The sequence below is a fragment of the Ascaphus truei genome, chromosome 4 (genome assembly GCF_040206685.1).
Source record: "Ascaphus truei isolate aAscTru1 chromosome 4, aAscTru1.hap1, whole genome shotgun sequence".
Classification (NCBI taxonomy): Eukaryota; Metazoa; Chordata; class Amphibia; order Anura; family Ascaphidae; genus Ascaphus; species Ascaphus truei.
In genome coordinates this window covers 42,333,712-42,355,320 of record NC_134486.1, presented here as the reverse complement: position 1 = coordinate 42,355,320, position 21,609 = coordinate 42,333,712, and the positions used below count along the sequence as shown (strand labels likewise).

At 42.6% G+C, this 21,609-nt stretch overlaps 1 protein-coding gene across 2 annotated transcripts in view; it reads right to left on the bottom strand.

Moving 5' to 3' along the window:
• Positions 1-21,609, bottom strand: part of LOC142491930 (spermatogenesis-associated protein 7 homolog) — a 231,930-nt gene that overhangs the window by 31,999 nt on the left and 178,322 nt on the right. For both annotated transcript variants that reach the window (XM_075594726.1, XM_075594727.1), the window contains exons 9-10: positions 5,812-5,889; positions 3,155-3,212 (exon numbers count right to left, since the gene is read on the bottom strand). In XM_075594726.1, coding sequence (XP_075450841.1) covers positions 3,155-3,212; positions 5,812-5,889 — 136 coding nt within the window. The remainder of the gene's footprint in view (positions 1-3,154; positions 3,213-5,811; positions 5,890-21,609) is intronic.

The following is a 21,609-nucleotide window of genomic DNA, read 5'->3' as shown; positions in this document are numbered from 1 at the left end:
GCCAGGGGGACAAAGGGAGTGCAAGGGGGCAAAGGGAACACCAGGGGGGGCAAAGGGAGTGCCAGGAGCACCAGGGGGGCAAGGCGAGTGCCAGGGGTAAAAGTCAAGCACCAGGGGGGGGCAAAGGGAGCGCCAGGGGGGGGGGGCAAATTGAGCGCAAGGGGGCAAAGGGAGCACCAGGGGGGCAAGGAAGGCAAAGGGAACACCAGGGGGGCAAAGGGAGAGCCATGGGGGCAAAGGGAGCGCCAGGGGGGCAAAATGAGTGCCAGGGGGGCAAGGGGAACACTAGGGGGCAAAGGGAGAGCCATGGGGGGCAAAGGGAGCACCAGGGGAACACCAGAGGGGGGAGTGTGGGGGGGGGGGAGAACACCAGGGGGGAGGGTGGGGGGGGGACACAGCTCAGCAGACAGAGGAGCCAGGAGCGGGAAGGCAGACACACACACTCACCGTGTGCTCTGCACAAAGCTGAAGCCCTGCCCCCGGCTTCCTCTCTGCCTGCAACCAATCCCCTGCGGCCCGGCCGGCATTCTAAGCCCCGCCCCCCGGCATCATCATTCATCCAATTCCCCCCCCCCCCCCCTCCGGCAGCATACAGCATACATTCATTCATTCACATAGAGAATACTTACCGGCTGCCGCATCCTCCTCATCGCCGCCGTCCCGCATCTAAATACCGGGACCATTGACAAAAACCGGGACATTTCCGGGACAGACGGGCACCCGGGACAGGAGAGAAAAAACCAGGACAAATGGTCACCCTAGCTATGGCGGGTGCTGCGGGGACAAGGGCCGTCCATCAATGGTGCCGGGCCTTCTGCACGCTACGCGGCCAGTTTTTCTTGCAGACCTGAAAATTGTTATTAACACTGGCGACAGAGCGCTAGGCCACGCCCCCGGGGTTCAGCCAATGAGGGCAAACCTGCCAGGTAAAGTCAGGGCCGTGCCCCGTCACCCCCTCTGTCTTTCCCCCTGCAGCTCACTGCAGACCGAGGCATTCGGCTGCACGCGCCGCCAGCCTGGCAGGCGCGCGTTCAGCGCAGACAGCGGGGCCGTAGCCTAAGGGAGACAGTTCTGTAAATCCGCTACTGGGCGCTCCTAAATAAGTTCTCTACCAATTATACAGAAAAATCATGCACTCATTTTCAAGTGGAAACAAAATGGCTTGTGATATAAACAATCAAATTCCACACGTGAATATAACTATTAGAAATACTGGAAATAAACCAAAGTTTGTTAGATCTTTATAGTGTAATCAACTAAAACATACAATGTGACAAATAAAATGTGGGAATTAAAATGGTAAAGCAGCTCAAAACCCTTTATGTAGAACTGTTCCAAGAGTTCTTCCAATTTTGGGAGATTCTTCGTGATTATAGAAGGGCGAGTCCACCCAAAAACGCGTCCCGGATTTTCTCACATTTTACACCCCAAATCCATTTTGCCGTGTAAAATCCTTGGCTGGATTTGGTCGGTTTTAATCCACGCGGATTCATTTAAAATGCGCCATTGTATGGAATCCGGGGACGGATTTATAGAATCAGCAATCCGTTGGCAGATTCTACAGTGTATTGGCAATAATAATAATAAAAAATCCGCAAAACGCGAATCGTCCTTTTTGAGATTGATCCACAGTAATCCGTGGACCGAAGGAAACAGCCGACCGCTGCGGATACAAATATGCCCCCCAAATTTGCCCACCTCTAATCGTGATGAGGGGTGCGCAGGTTCCCAACCGGGAAAGGAGAGTATAGAAAGACAGAAATAGTGAAATATGTTCCCTCCGGGCTTATTAATATGAAGGGTAAGGTTACCCTTCATATTACAGTAATAAGCCCGGTGGGAACATATTACACGATTTCTGTCTTTCTATTCTCTCCTTTCCCGGTTGCAGTGAAGAGTAATACGCAAAACGGTCTATCCAACCCTCCCCTGACTTTATCTTTCATACTGGAACTGCATAGTACACACACACACACACACACACACACACACACACACACACACACACACACACACACACATTTCAGGGGTTACCAACTCCAGTCCTGAAGGGCCACCAACCCATCAGGAGTTTATTTTTTAGGAGATCCCTGCATCAGCACAGGTGGCTCAATCAGTGGTTCAGACATTATGACTGTGCTCCACCTGTGCTGAAGCAGGGATATCCTGAAAATCTGACCTATTGGTAACTCTTGAGTACTGAGTTGGCCACCCCTGCACTATTCCTTGTGTCTCCACTCCCCACCTTTTTAGATTGCAAGCTCCTTGCAGCAGGGGCCTCCTTTCCATTTGTCCTAAATTATGTTCATTAGTGAACAGAATATTGATTTGTTTATTGACACTTTTTAAATATGCACCACATAGGCTCCCAGGGACCAGCAAATAGCCTATTTGTGCTTCTCATTTGTCTTTTAATTGCTGTTTAGACATATGCAATGGGGTGACTGAAGCTGGATTAAAGAAACATGCAATTACACTCGTGCATCATTTATTTTTTGATGAGAAGTCAACAGACTATAGTAAAGCCAGGAAAACCACTTAAAGCTGCAGTTCAGTCTTTTTTTATTTTTTTTATTTATTTTTTTACTTCAATAGTTTCATGTGGGCAATCTCTAATTACATAAAGAACTGTATAGCTGCAGGTCAATTTGTTCTCCATATATTGATAGGTCGAAATTTGGTGACATAATTAGTGAAGGGATCTGTTTATATTCTGCTTGTCTATCAGTGGAAGCTCATGAATATTCATGAGCAATCCTGCATTGACATGTGCTAGAGGGAGGGCAGGGCTGACAAATGGGTGTGCCAGGGCTTGTGACAGGATATGAAGGGGCAGTGCCTTATCAAATGGCTGTTAAAATAGAATACAAGAAAATTGGTCTTTAAAAGTTATTTTTTTTAAAACAGAAAATGCTAAAAGTATTTTTTCTTACTACAGAACTAATTTATTAAAAAAAAAACACACATGCAGGATATTGACTGAACTGCAGCTTTAATAAGGCAGAGTCCAGTAATGCTGGAGAGGACAGAACGTAAAGATTTACAACAAGGCTGGGTTAGAGACATGGGAGGAGAGAATATTTTTAATCTGAAAAAAAAAATGTGTGAAAGATTCAAATTGCTTACATCTTAATAGTGCATTCTTATTACTTACCTCATCAATATCATGTCTTTTTCTTTGAAGGTGTTCTTGAAATACATGCTCTATAGCTCTGTTCATTTAAAAAAAAAAAGATATGAGAAAAGTATTAACTAAAGAAAGTTCTTCTAAGCACAGAACTACTGAAATAGGATTTCCCTATGCTAATCTGTTCAGATCTCTTCTTAAAGGTTGCCGCAGGCATTTTCATTCCTCACAAAAGGAAAGAAAAAAAATATCTTGAAGGATTGTTCAGTGCCCTTGGTTTTGAATCATATATCATTCATTGCCGAGACACAATTAACATTCTTACCACTCTTACCTCCCTCCCCTCTCTCCCCCCTGGCCAGCGAAAAACATCTACCCTTTATTTCATTTCCACTCTTTAACTTCTTTCCTGTTCCTTACACATCTAAAAATTATATTATTTTAATCTGTATATTATAGGAATACTGTATCTTATTTTCTGTTGCCACGGTCAGGGCAGCCGACAGGTAAGGGGGGAGTGTGGGAGGGGGTTAACTGTGGGAAGGGTGGGGGGTTATTTCGTGTGGGAATGGGGTAGATGATTATTGAGTGTGGGGTGAGGGGTCAGGGAGTGGTGGGGAGGGGGGTGGGGGATATGGAGTGTGGAGAGGGGAGTGGAGGGGTTATTGATTGTGGGTGGGGGGGTGGAGGGAGTTATTGTGTGGGAAGGTGGGGAAGCTATTGAATGTGGGCAGGTGGCGGGTGATTGCATGTGAGGAGGGGGAGAGAGAAGATGGGAGAGGCAGAGGTGTAAGATTGGGTAGGAGGGGAGAAACTGAGGTGTTAGAGAGGGTAGGGGGAGAGGGTGGGGGGAGAGACATGGGTTGAAGAGAGGTTAGGGGGAGAGGCAGGGGTGTAAGATATGGTAGGAGGAGAGATGGGGGTGGAAGAGTGGGTAGGGGTTAAAGATGGGAGTGGAAGAGAGGGTACGAGGGAGAGGCAGGGGTATAAGATATGGTAGGGGGAGAGATGGGGGTGGAAGAGTGGGTAGGGGTGAGAGATGGGAGTGGAAGAGAGGGTACGAGGGAGAGGCAGGGGTTGAAGATAGGGTACGCTGGAGAGACGGGGTGGAAGAGAGGGTAGGGGGGAGAGACGAGGGTGGAAGAGAGGGTACGCGGGAGAAGGAAGGGTAGAAGAGAGGTGGAGGTGGAAGAGATGTGGTAGGGGGAGAAGCGAGGGTAGAAGATAGGGTACTAGGGAGAGGCAAGGATTGAAGAGAGGGTAGCGGGGAGAGGCAGGGGTGGAAGAGAGGGGAAAGAGGATGAGAAGGGGAGGTGTTGTGTGAGAAGTGGGGAGTGTAAGAGAAAGAGCGGGGGGTGGGGTGGGGGGGGTCTGGCAAGGCTGCCGACACTGGGGGAGGGTGGCAGGGGCCTAGTGAAAACTATCTAGCCCTGGGCCCCAGGAAAGTAGTCTGTGGCCCTGGTCATGCTTCATAGCTAATTACAACCTGTGGAAGATTACTTCTAACCCCCACTGGGGGGTTAACAAGAAGCCCTAAAAATACTGTACAATCGTGAGCACAAAAAAGTGAAAGCTCATCATTTACAGATCATTACTCTCTGTGACTATAGCGCTAATCTACTAAAAAACATACCCAATGAATCATTCTGTGGGGAATTTTCAATGAATTGGGGATTCCAAATTAAACCATTTCAATACTAAATCGTGCTACCCACGGAAGACACGGAGGACAAAGATGAAGACGAGGGCAGCCTTCAACCTGGCAGGGGTAAGTACAACTTTAATTTACTTTATGCTTGCTGGGTAATGTTTTATTTTTAATGGGCAAAGGCGCTATTATCCAAATCTGGATAATAGGGATGTTCCCCATTACTATAATGTATGTGTGGGGGGCAGGCGGGGGGGTTGTTTGGGGTAGAGAGGGTGGGGTGTAGGGTGCCCATTTATTGCCATTGGGATTATCTTTGCTTCCATTGAGGGCATAGGTAACCACACTGGCAAACAATGGGTGTATTGGCTAGTATTGGTGTTTGTATTATATTTAAAAAATTTATTTTTACTACATTCGAATGAAGCCGGGTGTTTCCAGACCTGACGCGCATTAATATCAGCTCCAGTGACCCCCTGCTTCCATTCTATGTAATAAAAATAAATTTTTTCTTCAGTCACATCGCGAACCTGAAGGGCGGCGAGATCAGAACCTGTGAGTTGCAGCCGCGATGTGAATCTCGGAGCTACTAGAATAGGTCGATATATTAAAAAAAACTGCGAGTTTGAGCATTTTTTAAGCTCCCGCTCGGTTTGTCTGAGTTGGAGCGCTACCGATCGGGCTGATGCACTTCTCGAGTGAGTTTGCCAAGTTATAGGAGGTTTCTAAATAGCTACACTTGCAAACTCACTCGAAGTGCTCAAAACTGTCAATAAGTCACTTATCGAAGTTTACTGAATAGGCCCCTTTATGTGATGAAGTAATTCCCCATATTTTCACGGCAATATAATTTGACAGCTGCTAGCAAAAACAAAATCAATCATTCTGCCCAACTCTTGCTTCATCCTCCATACTGCACTTTTCTACTTCTGTGGGCAGCTTTTTATCTTGTCAGCAATGAGTCTAGTACAGTAGGGCACCCATGTCACATAATGCTTGAGGAAGCTTTCAATTAGTCGACTCTGTGTGCGCACACCTGCTGGATCCGCAGCCTCTGATTAAAATGTCTTCCGTGAGTTCTTGAAGAAAGTGGAGGTATTTTAGATCCTCGTCCCTGGAGAAACACAGCGGTGAGCGTCGGAGTCAATAAATCCATAAAAGCAGTAAGTTTACACAATGATTAGAACAGAGGTTTAATAAACAAACATAAATAAACTGGAAATGACAATGAAATCACTGTGGCTGTAACAAGGCTTTTGTTGGGTGAAGCTTTTTCTTTAATCATTTGTGAGAATAGAAAAAGTGTGTGTAGTGTTACTGTTTTTTATTGGACAAATGGCTACTTCAATAAAAGATTTCAAGCCTCACCATGTTCTTCAAGTAATGGCCATGAGAGCAGTGGTGAAAGGGACATTAAAATGAAGCGGTAGAGTGCTGGACTGCAGGAGAGCCGACATATTGTAACCTCTTTAGTGCAGAAGGAGTTAAAACAACAGTCCAAGCTGCCATTTTTTCCCCTTTAATATGTGCATCAATAGAATCCACACAAGGATAAGTAATTAGCTACGTTGCCAATCGGTCCATTCTCCTGTGATCGATTGGTGAAGATTCGGGTTCGGGGTTCACTAAATGGCTGTCAGTGCAGCAGAAGAGGACCAAAGATGCAAAGTTCTGTGGGGAAGATTATGTGACCAGGCAGTCACTAGATACAATTGTGTCACTGCTAGACAGAGGGTAGGACTCAAAAAGGAGTGTGCCAGAGCCTGTCTCAGAAGAGGAAGGGGATGTGACTTTGTAAATGGTTGCTATAGAAACAAAATATGCTTGTTACATTATAATACATTAAAAATTGAATTCGGAGTTGTTTAAAAAAAAATGCTACAAGTATTTTCTCATAGTATAGAACTGATTTATTAAAAATAAAAAAAAAGCACACACACACGTAGAATATTGCTTCATCTGCAGCTTTAAACGAATAGGACAAAACTTTGTACATATTTTTTTATTTTATTCGTTTCATGAAATATTTATAAGAACATAAATGGAGGTGTTATTTTCAGATCTTTACCGTGCCAGGGATTGGGGGCAGCAGAGCCACCAGACCCTCATCATTTCTGAATCATGGAATTTTTACTGGAGCAATCACATGATGCGTCAGGTCTGGAACCAAAAGTGTGGATGGCGCTCCACTACCGTTTTAATCAGGGTGCTCCATTAAAGTGGTCAGCCCAGTATACCCCTTTGTAAACCAACAAGTACCCCTGATGTACCTGGTGATTTAGCCCTCTGGCGTACCAGGCACTATATGTAATGTAGCCTCAAGTTCATATAGTCCAAATGGCATGCAGTAGTGATGCACCAAAACCACCATCTAATGAGTCCAAATGGCATGCAGTAGATGATGCACCAAACAACATTATAACTACACAGTAAAGGCCTCTTATCAGAGAGAGATGTATCTCTGATATGCTATATATCATAAGAAGAACTTTGTGAGTGAAACCAACACTTTATTTATAGATAGTGCGATCTGTGATGACAATTTCCTATAATTGGTTCTATGTTTTTTATTTCCTTTCATATCATCACACATTCACCAAGCGCTCCCCCCTTACCTGGAAGAAGACTATATGTAATGTGGCACCATATGTAATGTGGCACTGTACAGGCTCATTCTTTAAAAATAAAGTTTAATTTAAGGTTTGTAGATTAAAATGCAGTGATGTTCTGTATCTCCCTGAAGCAACACTTCTAATGTAATAGGTAGGTTTCTTTAGTTTGTTTGAGCATTTAGGCCTAAATATATTAAAGGTCAATAATTTGAATTTTATTTATTGACCTAAAACCATGTTACCATCAGTACACCCGTAATAGTGGAGCTTTTTACAATGGCAATATTTATTTATTTATAAAAATGTTTTACCAGGAAGTAATACATTGAGAGATACCTCTCGTTTTCAAGTATGTCCTGGGCACAGAGTTATAAAAAATACATGGTTACAATAAAAGAACAGAGGTCAAACAGTCACTTAACAGACATTTCATGGACAGATAGAGTAGGAAAATTGGGTACAGGGGATCGAGGGCTTGTGAGTTTCAGATAGAAATAGAGCAGCTTTAACATCAACTAACATCAGCGAACGGCAGCAAACGGCTCACGCCCTTTGGCTGCCCTTTGGCTGCGCCAAAGGCTGTGCGCCTTTGGGGCAACGCAGATGTCCACATGGCTCATTAACATTCCAGTGGATGGGGTTGCCGATATATCAGGGATATTTTTAGCAGTGTATGCGAATGGGTAATTAATGCCAAATAGCTTATTCACATGTTGTTATTGACTAAACTCTGATGCCTGGTTGAAAAAAAATATTGCACATTTTAATCACGTCCTGCAGACTGGCGTTAGGTCTATGTTGACTATGCATATAATAGCCACTATATACTGTAATGGGCAAGATAAGACTACCCAACCTAGAATAGGTGGTATCCCCCCCCCATAATATTAACGTTGTAGAACATATTTGTATATTAACCCCATAGTAGCCAAGTAGCCAGCTAGTCAAAGTCAACCATAACTAGGCAGGGGTTAATATTTTCACATATGGATGTTGTGGTTTTTGTATTTTATTTGTAGGGTGTTTAAGTTGTATGTTATTGGGGAAAACCAAAACCAAAGGGGCCTGATGGCATTCATTTGCAATGCATTGGTAGACTCAGACATCTAGGGACTAAAATAATTTCCGGCTAAATCTCGGGAAAAAAGAAAATAATTATTATGAATAGCAATTGCGTTTTGATAAATATGTTGCTGTTTCATGTCCCATTTGTGCAGTTGGGGTCTTTATTTAATCTAGTGCGATAGGGCCAATTCTGCTGGAGGAAGGTGGGGACCTACAACCAGAAACCCCAGTGGGCGCTAGATGCCCAAGTCCAACACTGGCCCCATGGCTCTTTGTTGCATAACCCATGTTGCTTTTCACTCTGCCTGGGAGTGCAGGTTGAATATTGGTTGTTTTATCTCTCTACCTACTTCTTACACCGGAGAAATAAGTCATTCATGTGCACCAATGGTTATTGTTATTCTGGTTACATGAGACCTCATAATGAGAATAAGATGAGACCCTTTACAATTTTTTGCAGTCTATTTTGAGCCCCAGTGATGTCTTCTGTTTTCTACTTGGATATGGATCATTTAATAAATGTTCTTCAATTTCACACCGTTCTTTCAGTAGAAAGGCTCCTGCCCCAAACAAATGACAGATCCGATGCAGAATTGGACAAAACCAGTTATAATGTATTTTGATATTTCCCAAAGCAAAAGCTGATGTGAGTGGAATACAAGAGTTTGATACAATAATGGTAACAGACACACAAAATCTCATAGTAAATAACTATATAACTGACACACAACCCCTGCAAACTCAGAACCCAAACGCACCACACCATATAAGAAAGCAGATAAGTATTTAACAATATCATTTGTCTTATTGCACATAGCACTGGGGATTTTTGTCTTTTTTTATAACTATATCACGATCACATTTTGTAGTTATTTTGCTAATGTTTATTATACCCTTTCATTTCGCTTGATTATTATGCAATATTAGATTAAAGCAATAACACATAAGAGTGTTAATGAAAGGATTTTGATAGCTCATCATGCATTCCTTAGATATAGACAATAACACAGCAGAGTGATAATTGAATACATGTCACGTCCACTCATGCAATACTAGATGTAAGCAATAGTACAAGGCAAGAGTTACAGTAATTCAACTATTTGGTTTTATAATGATGGAATTTAAGAGGTAAGTAATGCCACAGAAAACGGGGCCATTTGAAATATTGTAACACACACTATTCTGACTCCTGCACACTGTGGCAAGTGGTAGAGGCAGGTAGCTTAACTCATTCCCCTTTTATTCACACCAAGCCCTTCCTTTCTTCTGTAAGCTTTATTTTAGACTAGACTGAGGAGTGCTGGCAGCCTGAGAGCAGAGAGAATACACACTGGTTCCAGGACACACACCCTGTACACTGAGGATGGACTCACATTACAACATTTGCTGCATACTATAGCAGTTATTGAGCTTCAAAATATTACAATGAGGGAATCTGAAGCAAGCGATTAATTGAGGCAAAAAGCTCAAATGTAATTTATTGTTGCAGAACACAAGCACATCCTAGTGCATGGACAAATTACAATATGGTCAATGTATCTACATGTGACCTAATTATATGCATCATAATAGCACAGCTACCACAATAACTTTACCTTGTTAGCACTTTTTCCCAACTGTTTTTTAGGCATGTAATGTACACAGAAATTACGGTCTATGGGCTAGATACATCATCCTCAGTTAAACGGAGGTAATATTGCACCCCTGCTAAGCAATAAATATATATTGGGTGGTTTTAACGCAATGCTATGACATAAGTCCTAAATATTGCAGTCAAATTTTACTGGGTGAGATATTTAAATGTGCATTGGGTTGTGGTAATTAACTACACTGATACAGTTGAGTTAATTACCGCAGCTATGCCGGGGGGGGGGGGGGGGAGGTGGGAGAGGGGGGAAGGGGTGGAGGGTAATAATATATTTCTACTTTAGGGTTATGTATTAAAAATAATAACAAACCCTGTGTTGGAAATTACATGAACCCCTTTGATGCCTGTTTGTATGTATATCTTTATTTATACAGCGTCATCCATGTACATAGCACTTTTAGCAGTAATATATGCGACAATAATATGAGACATAATAGGAATAAGCACTGCAGACATAAAAGTAAACATTAGGGAAAGGCCTGAATAATTTACAATCTAATTGTAGATTGTGGTTTCCAATATATACCACAGGCACCAGAGGGGCTCATATGTAACTACCACTGCACTATGTGTCTACCTTGGCTACCTAAGTGGTTGAGTGGCAATTTATTTATTTATCACATGTTTTACCAGGAAGTAATACATTGAGAGTTTTCAAGTATGTCCTGGATTACCGCTCAGTCAAGCAAGGGCTTCTCCCCTACCACAATCACTCCCGGGGTAACCTAACCCCAACCTCCCCTCCCCCCAAACTAATTTCACTACTTTGGCCAATCAAGCTTCCCACTGACACCTAATGGTACATCGTATTTTTTGTTTATATAAATGTCTGTTATTGTAATGTTTTATTTATATCTGTGTGTTTATAGTGGGCAAAAGCAACACTTGGCCATTAATATAAAGTGGCAGGGGGGAGTCAGGTTTCTTGAGGGGGGTAGGTACCCTAGGCAGTGTGATTAGGCCCCCTGGGGGAGGTGGGGGGAGAATTGTGGCAGCGGTTAACCCCTTGCTTCCCTTTGTGGTTAGTAAGTCACCTATCCCCCACCCCCCTCTCGGCAGTTGTATTGTGGCACTGTCTGCCCCCTGCTCCCAGTCTCTGTTGCTCACTCCCCCCTTCTCCCTCCCCGACACTGCACTAACGCAACTGTCAGTCAGCGCTGCAGCCGGTCAATGAGGGGGGAGGGGGAACAGGGAGCATAGAGCGGGTGGCAGAGACGGGGCGGGAGCAGAGAGCTGCAGGACACTGCCCTCCCCTCCTCTCCATGACTAATCAACTCTATCCTGTCTGCAGGCCATATCCCTAAAACCTGGAAAACTGCCAGAGTTGTCCCAATCTTTAAAAGTGGGGACAATAACACTGTCTCAAACTACAGGCCAATCTCTCTTCTCCCAATTCTATCCAAAGTAATGGAAAAATGTGTCCACTCCCAATTAAGCGATTACTATACCAAGACCAATTTCCCTAGCCAATTCCAATCTGGCTTTTGCCCCAAACACTCCACCGTAACTACCTTACTAAAAGTTTGCAATGGGATCCAGTGTGGAATGGAATGGGGACAACTCACTGGTGCAGTATTCCTAGATTTTGCAAAGGCTTTTGATACTGTTGATCATGTTATCTTGCTCAACAAACTCCAGAGCTCTGGAATAGGGAAGCAAGCTTTAAAATGGTTTAATTCCTACCTATCATGTAGATCCCAACATGTGTCTATCTCGGGCACTAACTCCAACCCCATGGATATCACCTGTGGTGTCCCGCAAGGCTCTGTTCTGGGGCCCTTACTCTTCAGTGTTCATTAATAATCTTCCTGCAGCTTGTAAGGGAGCCTCAATACACATGTATGGGGATGACACAATCTTAGCATTAACCTCTCTGACCTTGGACACGTACTACAATCTGACTTTTTGAGACTTGAAAATTGGATTTCCCAAAACAAACTGTTTTTAAACACTGACAAGACTGTAACAATGGTATTTGGGACCAAGGCTAAATTTCTAAAGCTTCCAATGAAGGAGCTACAGATCAGAACCAACTATCCTACATACTATCCTAGCCCCTGTTACTAGTTTCAAATATTTGGGCTTATGGTTTGACTCCCATTTAACATCTGGGTTGCACATTGATAAAAAAAAAAAGGGGGAGGGGGAGTGGTGGATGGACTGGGCGCTTCAAAATGTGATTATACAAAACAGTGTCAAAAAAATATTTAAATAAACCACATAATGTGAAAAAACACTTATAAAACCTTTCACCAACCAGTGAAAATAGTAATAAAAAAGTGTAAATTGCTGCTCTACTTCCTCAAGTAGGACTGTTCCAGGTCCCAGGATATGGAATTTTCTTTGCTTGGGGGAGAGGAGGAGCGCAGAAGTGTTCAATAATACATGTGAAAGAAAAATAAGGCAAATATAGTGCAGACTGTAGATGCTATTAAATATCACCCTGTAATCTGTATGAAATAGCACTCACAAAACTTATCGTCATATCAAGCATGTCAGAGAACCATCTCTTTCTGACTGGAGCCATTTACAATCTACAAATGTCAGGATACCCCTCAATGGACAGGTATGGTATATGTAAAAAAGAAAAACCACAATAGTGCATACTGTTCGACCAATATATTATAAAGTATCAGGAGTAAGTTGAACTCACATGTTCCAAATAAAAAACAGGCATTGGAGAGAACCGCCGAAATACTGAAGGCCCCCGTCTGTAACATAGCTTCACAGCGTCTTACTCGCACCTCGCAGTTGACATACGCGTACGTCACTTCCGTTACGTCACTTCCGTGGTCCCGTCACAAGTGAGGGCGGAAGCACAGTCTGCCTCAGGAGTCAGCCCCAATCTTGCCAGTCCCTCAATTCTCTGGTTCTCAGCGTTAACTCTACGCATCTGAAGAAGCAATTAGCGAAAGTCAACTGCGAGGTGCGAGTAAGACGCTGTGAAGCTGTGTTACAGACGGGGGCCTTCAGTATTTCGGCGGTTCTCTCCAATGCCTGTTTTTTATTTGGAACATGTGAGTTCAACTTACTCCTGATACTTTTTAATATATTGGTCGAACAGTATGCACTATTGTGGTTCTTCTTTTTTACATATACCATACCTGTCCATTGAGGGATATCCTGACATTTGTGGATTGTAAAGGGCTCCAGTCAGAGAGAGATGGATCTCTGACATGCTTGATATCACGATAAGTTTTGTGAGTGCTATTTCATACTGATTACAGGGTGATATTTAATAGCATCTACAGTCTGCACTATATTTGCCTTATTTTTCTTGCACATTGATACCCTGATATCCAAAACCTTTGCCAAACTAGGTGTGCTATATAGGAACAAATCCTCCCTAAGTCTGCTGGTCAGAAATCGCATCGCACAGCAGATGTGAATGTCAATTATAGACTATGGGGACATAGTATATGGCCTGGCACCCCAAACTCAAGTTGGCAAACTTGATACCCTCTACAACTCAATATGCCGCTTTGTCCTCCAATACAATTACAACACACATCACTGTGAAAGGCTCAAATAACTAGATTGGTCATCACTTGAGTCTAGGCGCAAAGTTAATCTTTCCTGTCTTGCTTTCAAATACTTTCTGGGCAAGCTACCCGCCTATCTGAACACGCTCCTCAACCCTACCACATGCAGCACTTATCATCTGAGATCTGACTCCAAAAGTCTGTTCATGGCCCCACGGTTCAACAAAGTATTCAGCCGCTCCTTCTCTTACCGTGCATTGGGGGAACAGTCTACCGGAGACCCTCACAGCTGCCACCGGTCTAAGTTCTTTCAAAAGTAAAGCTGTCTCACATTTTAATCTGGTTTGTAACTGTTATATGTCTATCATGTATAGGGGCCTATGCAGAGAGCAGCGAATTTTCGAAATTCGCCATTTTTTGGAGATAATCGCGCAGAAAACAGCAGAAAATGGAGATTTCCGAAAAACGCGCCAATTTTTCTTTTCTATTTGTAAAACTCGCCTCGCGGCTGGCGAGAACCGCAATCTCGCCAGTTTAAAAAATATCCGTATGCAGAGAGGCGCGAACGGCATCTAGCGGCTGTTCGCGCCAATAAAATGGCGCGATTGTCTCCGTTTTGCCTCGCCAAAAAAAACTGCCGCTCGCGGCCATTGCAAAGGGAAAAAAAAAGGCGCGAATTTGTTTTAACACATTTCTGAAGCGCGCATCTCGCCAATTTAAACTCGCCACACGCATCCATGTTAAACATAGCAGAATTCGCACTTTTCTGCATATGGAGATTAAAACTCTCCAAAAAAGCTACTTTTTAATAAATTCGCCAATTTTAAAATTCGCTGCTCTCTGCATAGGCCCCTTAATCTTTAACTGTGCAGGCAATGTCTTGTATATAATATACTGTATAACCCTTTTCACTTAATGTAACTATGTATTTGTAACCATGTATGTCATTATAACTCTGTGCCCAGGACATACTTGGAAACGAGAGGTAACTCTCAATGTATTACTTCCTGGTGAAACATTTTATAAATAAATGACATTGGTGGGAAGGGGAGGAATATCTGTGCAGCTGTGCGGCGAAAGTATTCAGTGTGTCAATATGCTTTCAGTGTGTCAATATGCTTTCAGTGTGTGTAAGTATGCTGTGTGACAGTATGTTTTGTGCTGTGTCAGTGTGTGTAAGTATGCCGTGTTGCTGTGTGTCAGTGTCCATGCTTTGTCAGTGTGCAGTAGGTGGGGGGTGCCTTTAGTGGAAATTGCCCCAGGTGCAAAAAACTCGTTATATGCAGTATATATTAGAAAACAGAAGCGCAGTAGTCAAGCATCTTTAAAATATACAGCTTAACCCCGTTATAACGCGGTGCTCAGCGTCCACATAATGAGACCACGTTATAACCGGGATCATTCATCTGCAGCTCTCACCTCTCCCTGCTTCATCAGCTTCCAGAGAGGGAGCGTAGGGAGCTGGGAGAGATGTGGAGAATATTTATTAGATGTAAATGTTTTTCTAAATCTGTGTAAAAAGGCAGCAGGACAACTCCTAGCATACCCTTCTCAGCCTACCAGAGTACAGACAGAGAGAGGCTTGGAACACACCCGACCTCCATGCTGCACACAATGAAGAGGTAGGTAAAGTAAGTGTGAGTGAGTGTGTCCTTTTTCTTTATGGATTTGGAAGCAGTTGAAGTTTATTGCTAATGGTTATATTCCCACTGTGACGATACCTGATGTAACATAACAGTGGTAATTATATACTCCAAGAGTAATGTTACAAAATACTCACTGTGTGACTCAGAATGTAAAGACCTGGTCAGAGCTTTATTATCCATCGCAAACTAGCAAGAGCAAACCAGAAGATAATAAGTTTGAGTAGATAGGGTTGTTTGGTAGTATTTGGAGTGGAGGGAAGTGGGAGACCAAAATGAAAATGATTTAATAAAGGTTGAAATTAAAGACCTGCAAGGACAGCAGCATGGGACATTTTCTTAAGAAAGATTCCTTGTCTTGTTCCCATTTCTTTCTGTGTCTCCAGTAGGGAATGGCTGCTGTGTGTAGTCAAGTGTGTGTGTGTGTGTGTGTGTGTGTGTGTGTGTGTGTGTGTGTTTGTGCGTGCGCGTGCGATTAAAGTTTGACAAAAAAAATGTTTGTTTTTTTTAAAATGGGAGCCACACTGACACGGTGTTATAAGCGGATCCGAGTTGTAACGGATCGCGCAATAACGAGGTTGAGCTGTAACAAGAATGAATAAATAACTGATATATAAACTCTAGAGCAAACAAAGTAATATAATGCAGTCAATGATGAGTAACAGCAAAAACAAACAAAACAAAAATCGGCGCTAACGAAATCAGTGTGATCACAGTGTAAATATAATAAATGTGTAGAAAATATACTACACCAAAATTCTGATTAACTTTGCTAATCCGTGTAAAAAAAATGTGCATCTGATGAAGTGAAGTGTATGTAACACACATGTTAGAATATTACAGGTTATAAATAAAAGAAAAGTTTAAATGGGGAAAAATCTTAACAAAGATATATAAGGGAAATAAAGAATAATCAAGCTTCCTTCATTTTTTGAGCAGTTCAAAAATGAGATCCCAATAAGTTCTCTTTACAATAGTTCAATAGTACAATCCCAATAATTTCATTAAAAAAAAGAGAAATGCGTCTCTCAATTGATCCAACAGAGTAAGTGTCATACAATACGGATATTAGAATATAGTTACAGTAGATACGATTCATCCAATGCGGTGATATCAGTAGTCCAATTGAAAGAATCAGTAACATTGCAAAACAGGATCACTACAGGCTGCAGCTTCACAGGATGATAACCATGTCAAGGCAGAACTCTAAAACAGAAAAAGAAGCGCAGGCTTCTCCATAGTGTGATCACATTTATTGAAAACGGTAAAATTCGTCAGAGTGCAAAAAAAAAAATTCACAAAATAATAACTTGCACCTTGAGACAGATACAAAAAAATTTCGCCAGAAAAAAATAAGATGGTAGTATCACCAATCCAATGACAAAGCTATGTAATGCGCCTTTACAAGATATAGTTAGAATCAACAGCTTATCCGATGTTGTCCTTTATCACAGGCAGCTGCGTTCTTTGCAGTGTCTTGGTGTCTCATAGATGCCCCTCCGATCACGCAGTGATCAGTGTCTTAAAAATATAGCTTATCTGGGTTTGAGTCCTGCTGTAGATGTTAGATTGCAGTGGGAGCTTCTGGTTTGGGTGATTCCCCTAGTCTGTAGTGGGAAATCTTTTAGTCTTTTTGTAGGGGCTTTTCTTTTCCGCTCTGGCTGGCGTTGCCCATGGTACAACCTGGTGTTTCTTTGCTCCACAAGGAGGCTCCCTCTGCAGCACTGCGGGACTCCATCACCCTGCGGTGCCGGTTTCTCTCAGCGCTGCTTGGTGCCGTGTGAGTTGAAGCCTCGTGACGTGGCTATGGGAGCCTCAGGGCTCAGGATAAGAGTTTCTCAAAAAAGTGCCCAAGCAGGCCCACAATACAGTGTCTCCGCATCACATCCAATGTCAGTATATCAGATTGGTATACAGTACACATATAAACTCTATGCATTTCGCTTCATCAGGATTAAGTTCCATAGCTGCAATCCCTGTTTCATATACTGGTTCCCAATTGATCTACTGAGGGTTAATTATAATTACTGATCTCTCTCAAGGATGTAATGAGGATTATGGTAGGTGTATATGTAATTAATCAATTGATCTAATTAGTTCATTATAATTACTTATCTCTCTCAGAGTGGTAGTGAGGATTGTGTTTGATGTATATACTGTACTGTACATATATTATGAGGAGCAATGAATACTAGATAACATGCATCTTGTACTAAAGTCAATACTGAGTGACCAAAAATAAAAAATGGATGTAGTGAATAGTGAATACTAATCTTATGTCCCAAAATATTTCGTCATTCTATGAAAGCCAATGTACTGGTAATTGCTGTACTTGGATTATACTGAGTAAAACTGCATGCTGGGTGCAAAATAACTTTGTATCGATACAATGCAGAGGTAATTCCTAGTAAGAGGTTAGGTAACACACTCACACGGCCCCCTGTCAGAGTAATCTCCAGTGTGCACTGAACATGTGATTCATGATGAACATGGGAGCAGCTAATAACAAAGACTGTAAGAAAGGATTGACTAAGGAGCCTTTAAGAGGGCCTCGCAGACCACATGAGGGGAGACCTGCGCAAGCCTGAGAGATCTCAGGACTGATTGTGAAAGACACGTGACCAGTCTATGTTCCGCCGCTGAGAGCGGACCCTGGCTGGAGGGAAAGCCTTGCGAGTAGGATCATCTTAGTGAGAGTAGCACGGAGTAATGCGCACCGTCAGGGGGGTCCTCAGCAAAAGCCATATAAAGTGGTACAGAAGCATTTGCGAAGTACAGGCCTGCAACATTGATACATAGTTAAGAGCTCCAATGGTGTGCTGGCACCATCACACAGGCTTTGATACCAAGGATTGGGTGGCATCAGCAATAGACACTGACATACACACGCGCAGCGTTTAGTGGGGTATGTTATGGTAATCTGTTATGTGAATGTATGTTGTCATACTTGTGTAAAGGATCATAAGGTGCCAGAGTGTCCATTGCTACTCACTTTATAAGTATGGTTATACTATAAACCCTACTGTAGTGTGTCTGCCATTGTCTGACCTAATGCCATGTGCAGTGGTGGATTTCCCATTAGGTTCGATAGGTGGCAAAATTTGGGGACCTCATACATCGGTGCTGCCGCTTGTGTGCATGAGCGAACGGCGCTTGCCGGCCATGCATGTGCATCATATAGAGGAGGACTCGGCTCCCTCCTCAGCAGCAGGTGTTAGTCTGAGGCAAAATAGGAGGGGTTACATATGATTTAAACAAAATAGTCACACAAGGGTAACGGCAACAACTCTGATTGTGTGGTCCATGCAATGTATCAAAAAATGTGTGAATGACTGCAGGAACTTTGAAAAATGTAAAATTTTAAAAATGGCCTATACTGTAGTTCCGAATATATAGGATAATTATAATACATATTTATGGTGACTGTCCCTACAGAAGATTAAGTAATGGGGAATAGGGGAGAGAGGAGGTAAGCCCTAGCTACAGTCTGTGAGATGGTGCCAGGGGTGGTGGGGTCATGAAACGAACAACTGCACTTGCCTAGACAAGTAAAAGAAACCATATGAACAAGCACTCATGTGGTGGTATATACAAAATATTAAGATAAAAGTAACCTTTATTAGTGTATATGGGTATAACAAGTGAAGGGCTAAACACACAGCACAATTAAAAAGGTATTAAACAAGCTACCCCCCAGTGATAGTAGTAAACTGGTAGAGGTAGTAAATGAAGGAACTGTAGGTAACTGGCACCTAAAAAGAATATAATCAAATCAAAACGTAAACGGTGCCTCAGTGTGGTAAGTATGTGTGGAAAGGTCTAGTGTCTGTCTGTGATGTGTCAGACAGTCACACATCTTTCAAACCACGCCTGATAGGGTTGTCACTCAGAGAGTACATAGAAAGGCTATAAGTAGACAGTGGGTAAATTGTGCATCAAACTAACGTGCTATATACAGCCTAATAAGGTAGGTGTTAAAGGTAAGTAGTACTCGAATATCTAGAGTTGACAACAATTGAAATAATCCTTCAAGGCAACGCAGGGTAAAGGTACAAATTACCAAAGAATAGGCTACTGTGTACAGTAGCTGGGAGAATGAGGCTGTTAAGTGGAAGCCTTGAACTCATTGTTTAACTGCTTCCACACAAGGTCTCCCTCTAGGCAGACTGACAATACTAATGAACATGTCAGAGTGCCAAAGCCTGATGAGAGCAGGGAAAAAGTGTAAATAAACAGTGGACTGCTGCTCGGCTCCTCTATGGGGGCAGCATTTACTAAGTGAAGAGGCTATCTGATCCGTAAATATATACTTATGTGACAGGTAATAATATAACATTTTTGTAAGTGGTATACAGATGCCTAAAACAGGTCGCTGGGTATCTGCGGCCTGTATGTGTAGTGTGGAGTCAGTGATAATAACATGCAGCTACTCGGTAGTATAACTCTCGAATTGAAATGATAATTGGGTAGCTGCTATGTATGGTAATTCATTCACGGCTTCACACATAATGCACAGATGCTAGATACAGGTCACTAGATATATGCGACCTGTATGTACGGTATGGGGGCAGTGATTCATGCCCTGCAGCCACTCGGTAGTGTAACAGTCGAAATAGAATGATACCTGGGTGGCTGCTTTATAGGGGCAGTCAATCACGGCTCCGATATAACAGCACCTGCAGAGCTCCACCCGGCGTGGTGTATTCATGAACACCACAGAACATTAAATTGCCGGGTGGGGTAAGACCCTAGCTGATACAACGGCAGACCTCTTCACTGCTAACACCAAGGGAGGCTGCCTAGGGATTACGCTAGACGCCGCCGCATCGTCACGTGTGCTGACGTCATAGAGGAGCGCCCACCACCAGGTGTTAGCATTGTCCAGGTGTTCTATTTCGACTGTTACATTACCGAGTGGCTGCAGGGCATGAATAACTGCCCCCATACCGTATATACAGGTCGCATATATCTAGTGACCTGTATCTAGCATCTGTGCATTATGTGTGGAGCCGTGAATGAATTACCATACATAGCAGCTACCCAATTATCATTTCAATTCGAGAGTTATACTACCAAGTAGCTGCATGTTATTATCACTGACTCCACACTGCACATACAGGCCGCAGATACCCAGCGACCTTTTTTAGGCATCTGTATACCACTTACAAAAATGTTATATTATTACCTGTCACATAAGTATATATTTACGGATCAGATAGCCTCTTCACTTAGTAAATGCTGCCCCCATAGAGGAGCCGAGCAGCAGTCCTCTGTTTATTTACACTTTTTCCGTGCTCTCATCAGGCTTTGGCACTCTGACATGTTCATTAGTATTGTCAGTCTGCCTAGAGGGAGACCTTGTGTGGAAGCAGTTAAACAATGAGTTCAAGGCTTCCACTTAACAGCCTCATTCTCCCAGCTACTGTACACAGTAGCCTATTCTTTGGTAATTTGTACCTTTACCCTGCGTTGCCTTGAAGGACTATTTCAATTGTTGTCAACTCTAGATATTCGAGTACTACTTACCTTTAACACCTACCATATTAGGCTGTATATAGCACGTTAGTTTGATGCACAATTTACCCACTGTCTACTTATAGCCTTTCTATGTACTCTCTGAGTGACAACCCTATCAGGCGTGGTTTGAAAGATGTGTGACTGTCTGACACATCACAGACAGACACTAGACCTTTCCACACAAACTTACCACACTGAGGCACCGTTTACGTTTTGATTTGATTATATTCTTTTTAGGTGCCAGTTACCTACAGTTCCTTCATTTACTACCTCTACCAGTTTACTACTATGACTGGGAGGTAGTTTGTTTAATACCTTTTTAATTGTGTTGTGTGTTTAGCCCTTCACTTGTTATACCCATATACACTAATAAAGGTTACTTTTATCTTAATATTTTGTATATACCACCACATGAGTGCTTGTTCATATGGTTTCTTTTACTTGTCTAGGCAAGTGCAGTTGTTCGTTTCATGACCCCTACAGAAGATTAGTTAGATAGATCAATAGATAAATGGATGTATACTCCAAAGGAGTAATCCTTTAATGACTAGTGTGTTATATGAATAATATAATTTGGTAAAATTGAGATCAACACAGAAGAAAAACAAGAACAGGTATTAATGGAATGGGGACTACTGGCAAATTGTTCTGTGTATTATGGTAAATATGCATGGATGGTACAGGGAGGGAGGGCTTGGTAGTCTGAGGGGCCTAAATGGACCATATACTAGATAAAAACAGCTAAATCCACCTCTAAATTTAAACCATGTGGTGCTAAAGTGTGCAGTGTATTGATCCAGTATGTCTTGTGTCGGCATAGCTTATTAAAGCGGTCTCCACCTCTATCGTTTAAAGTGACTATCTCTA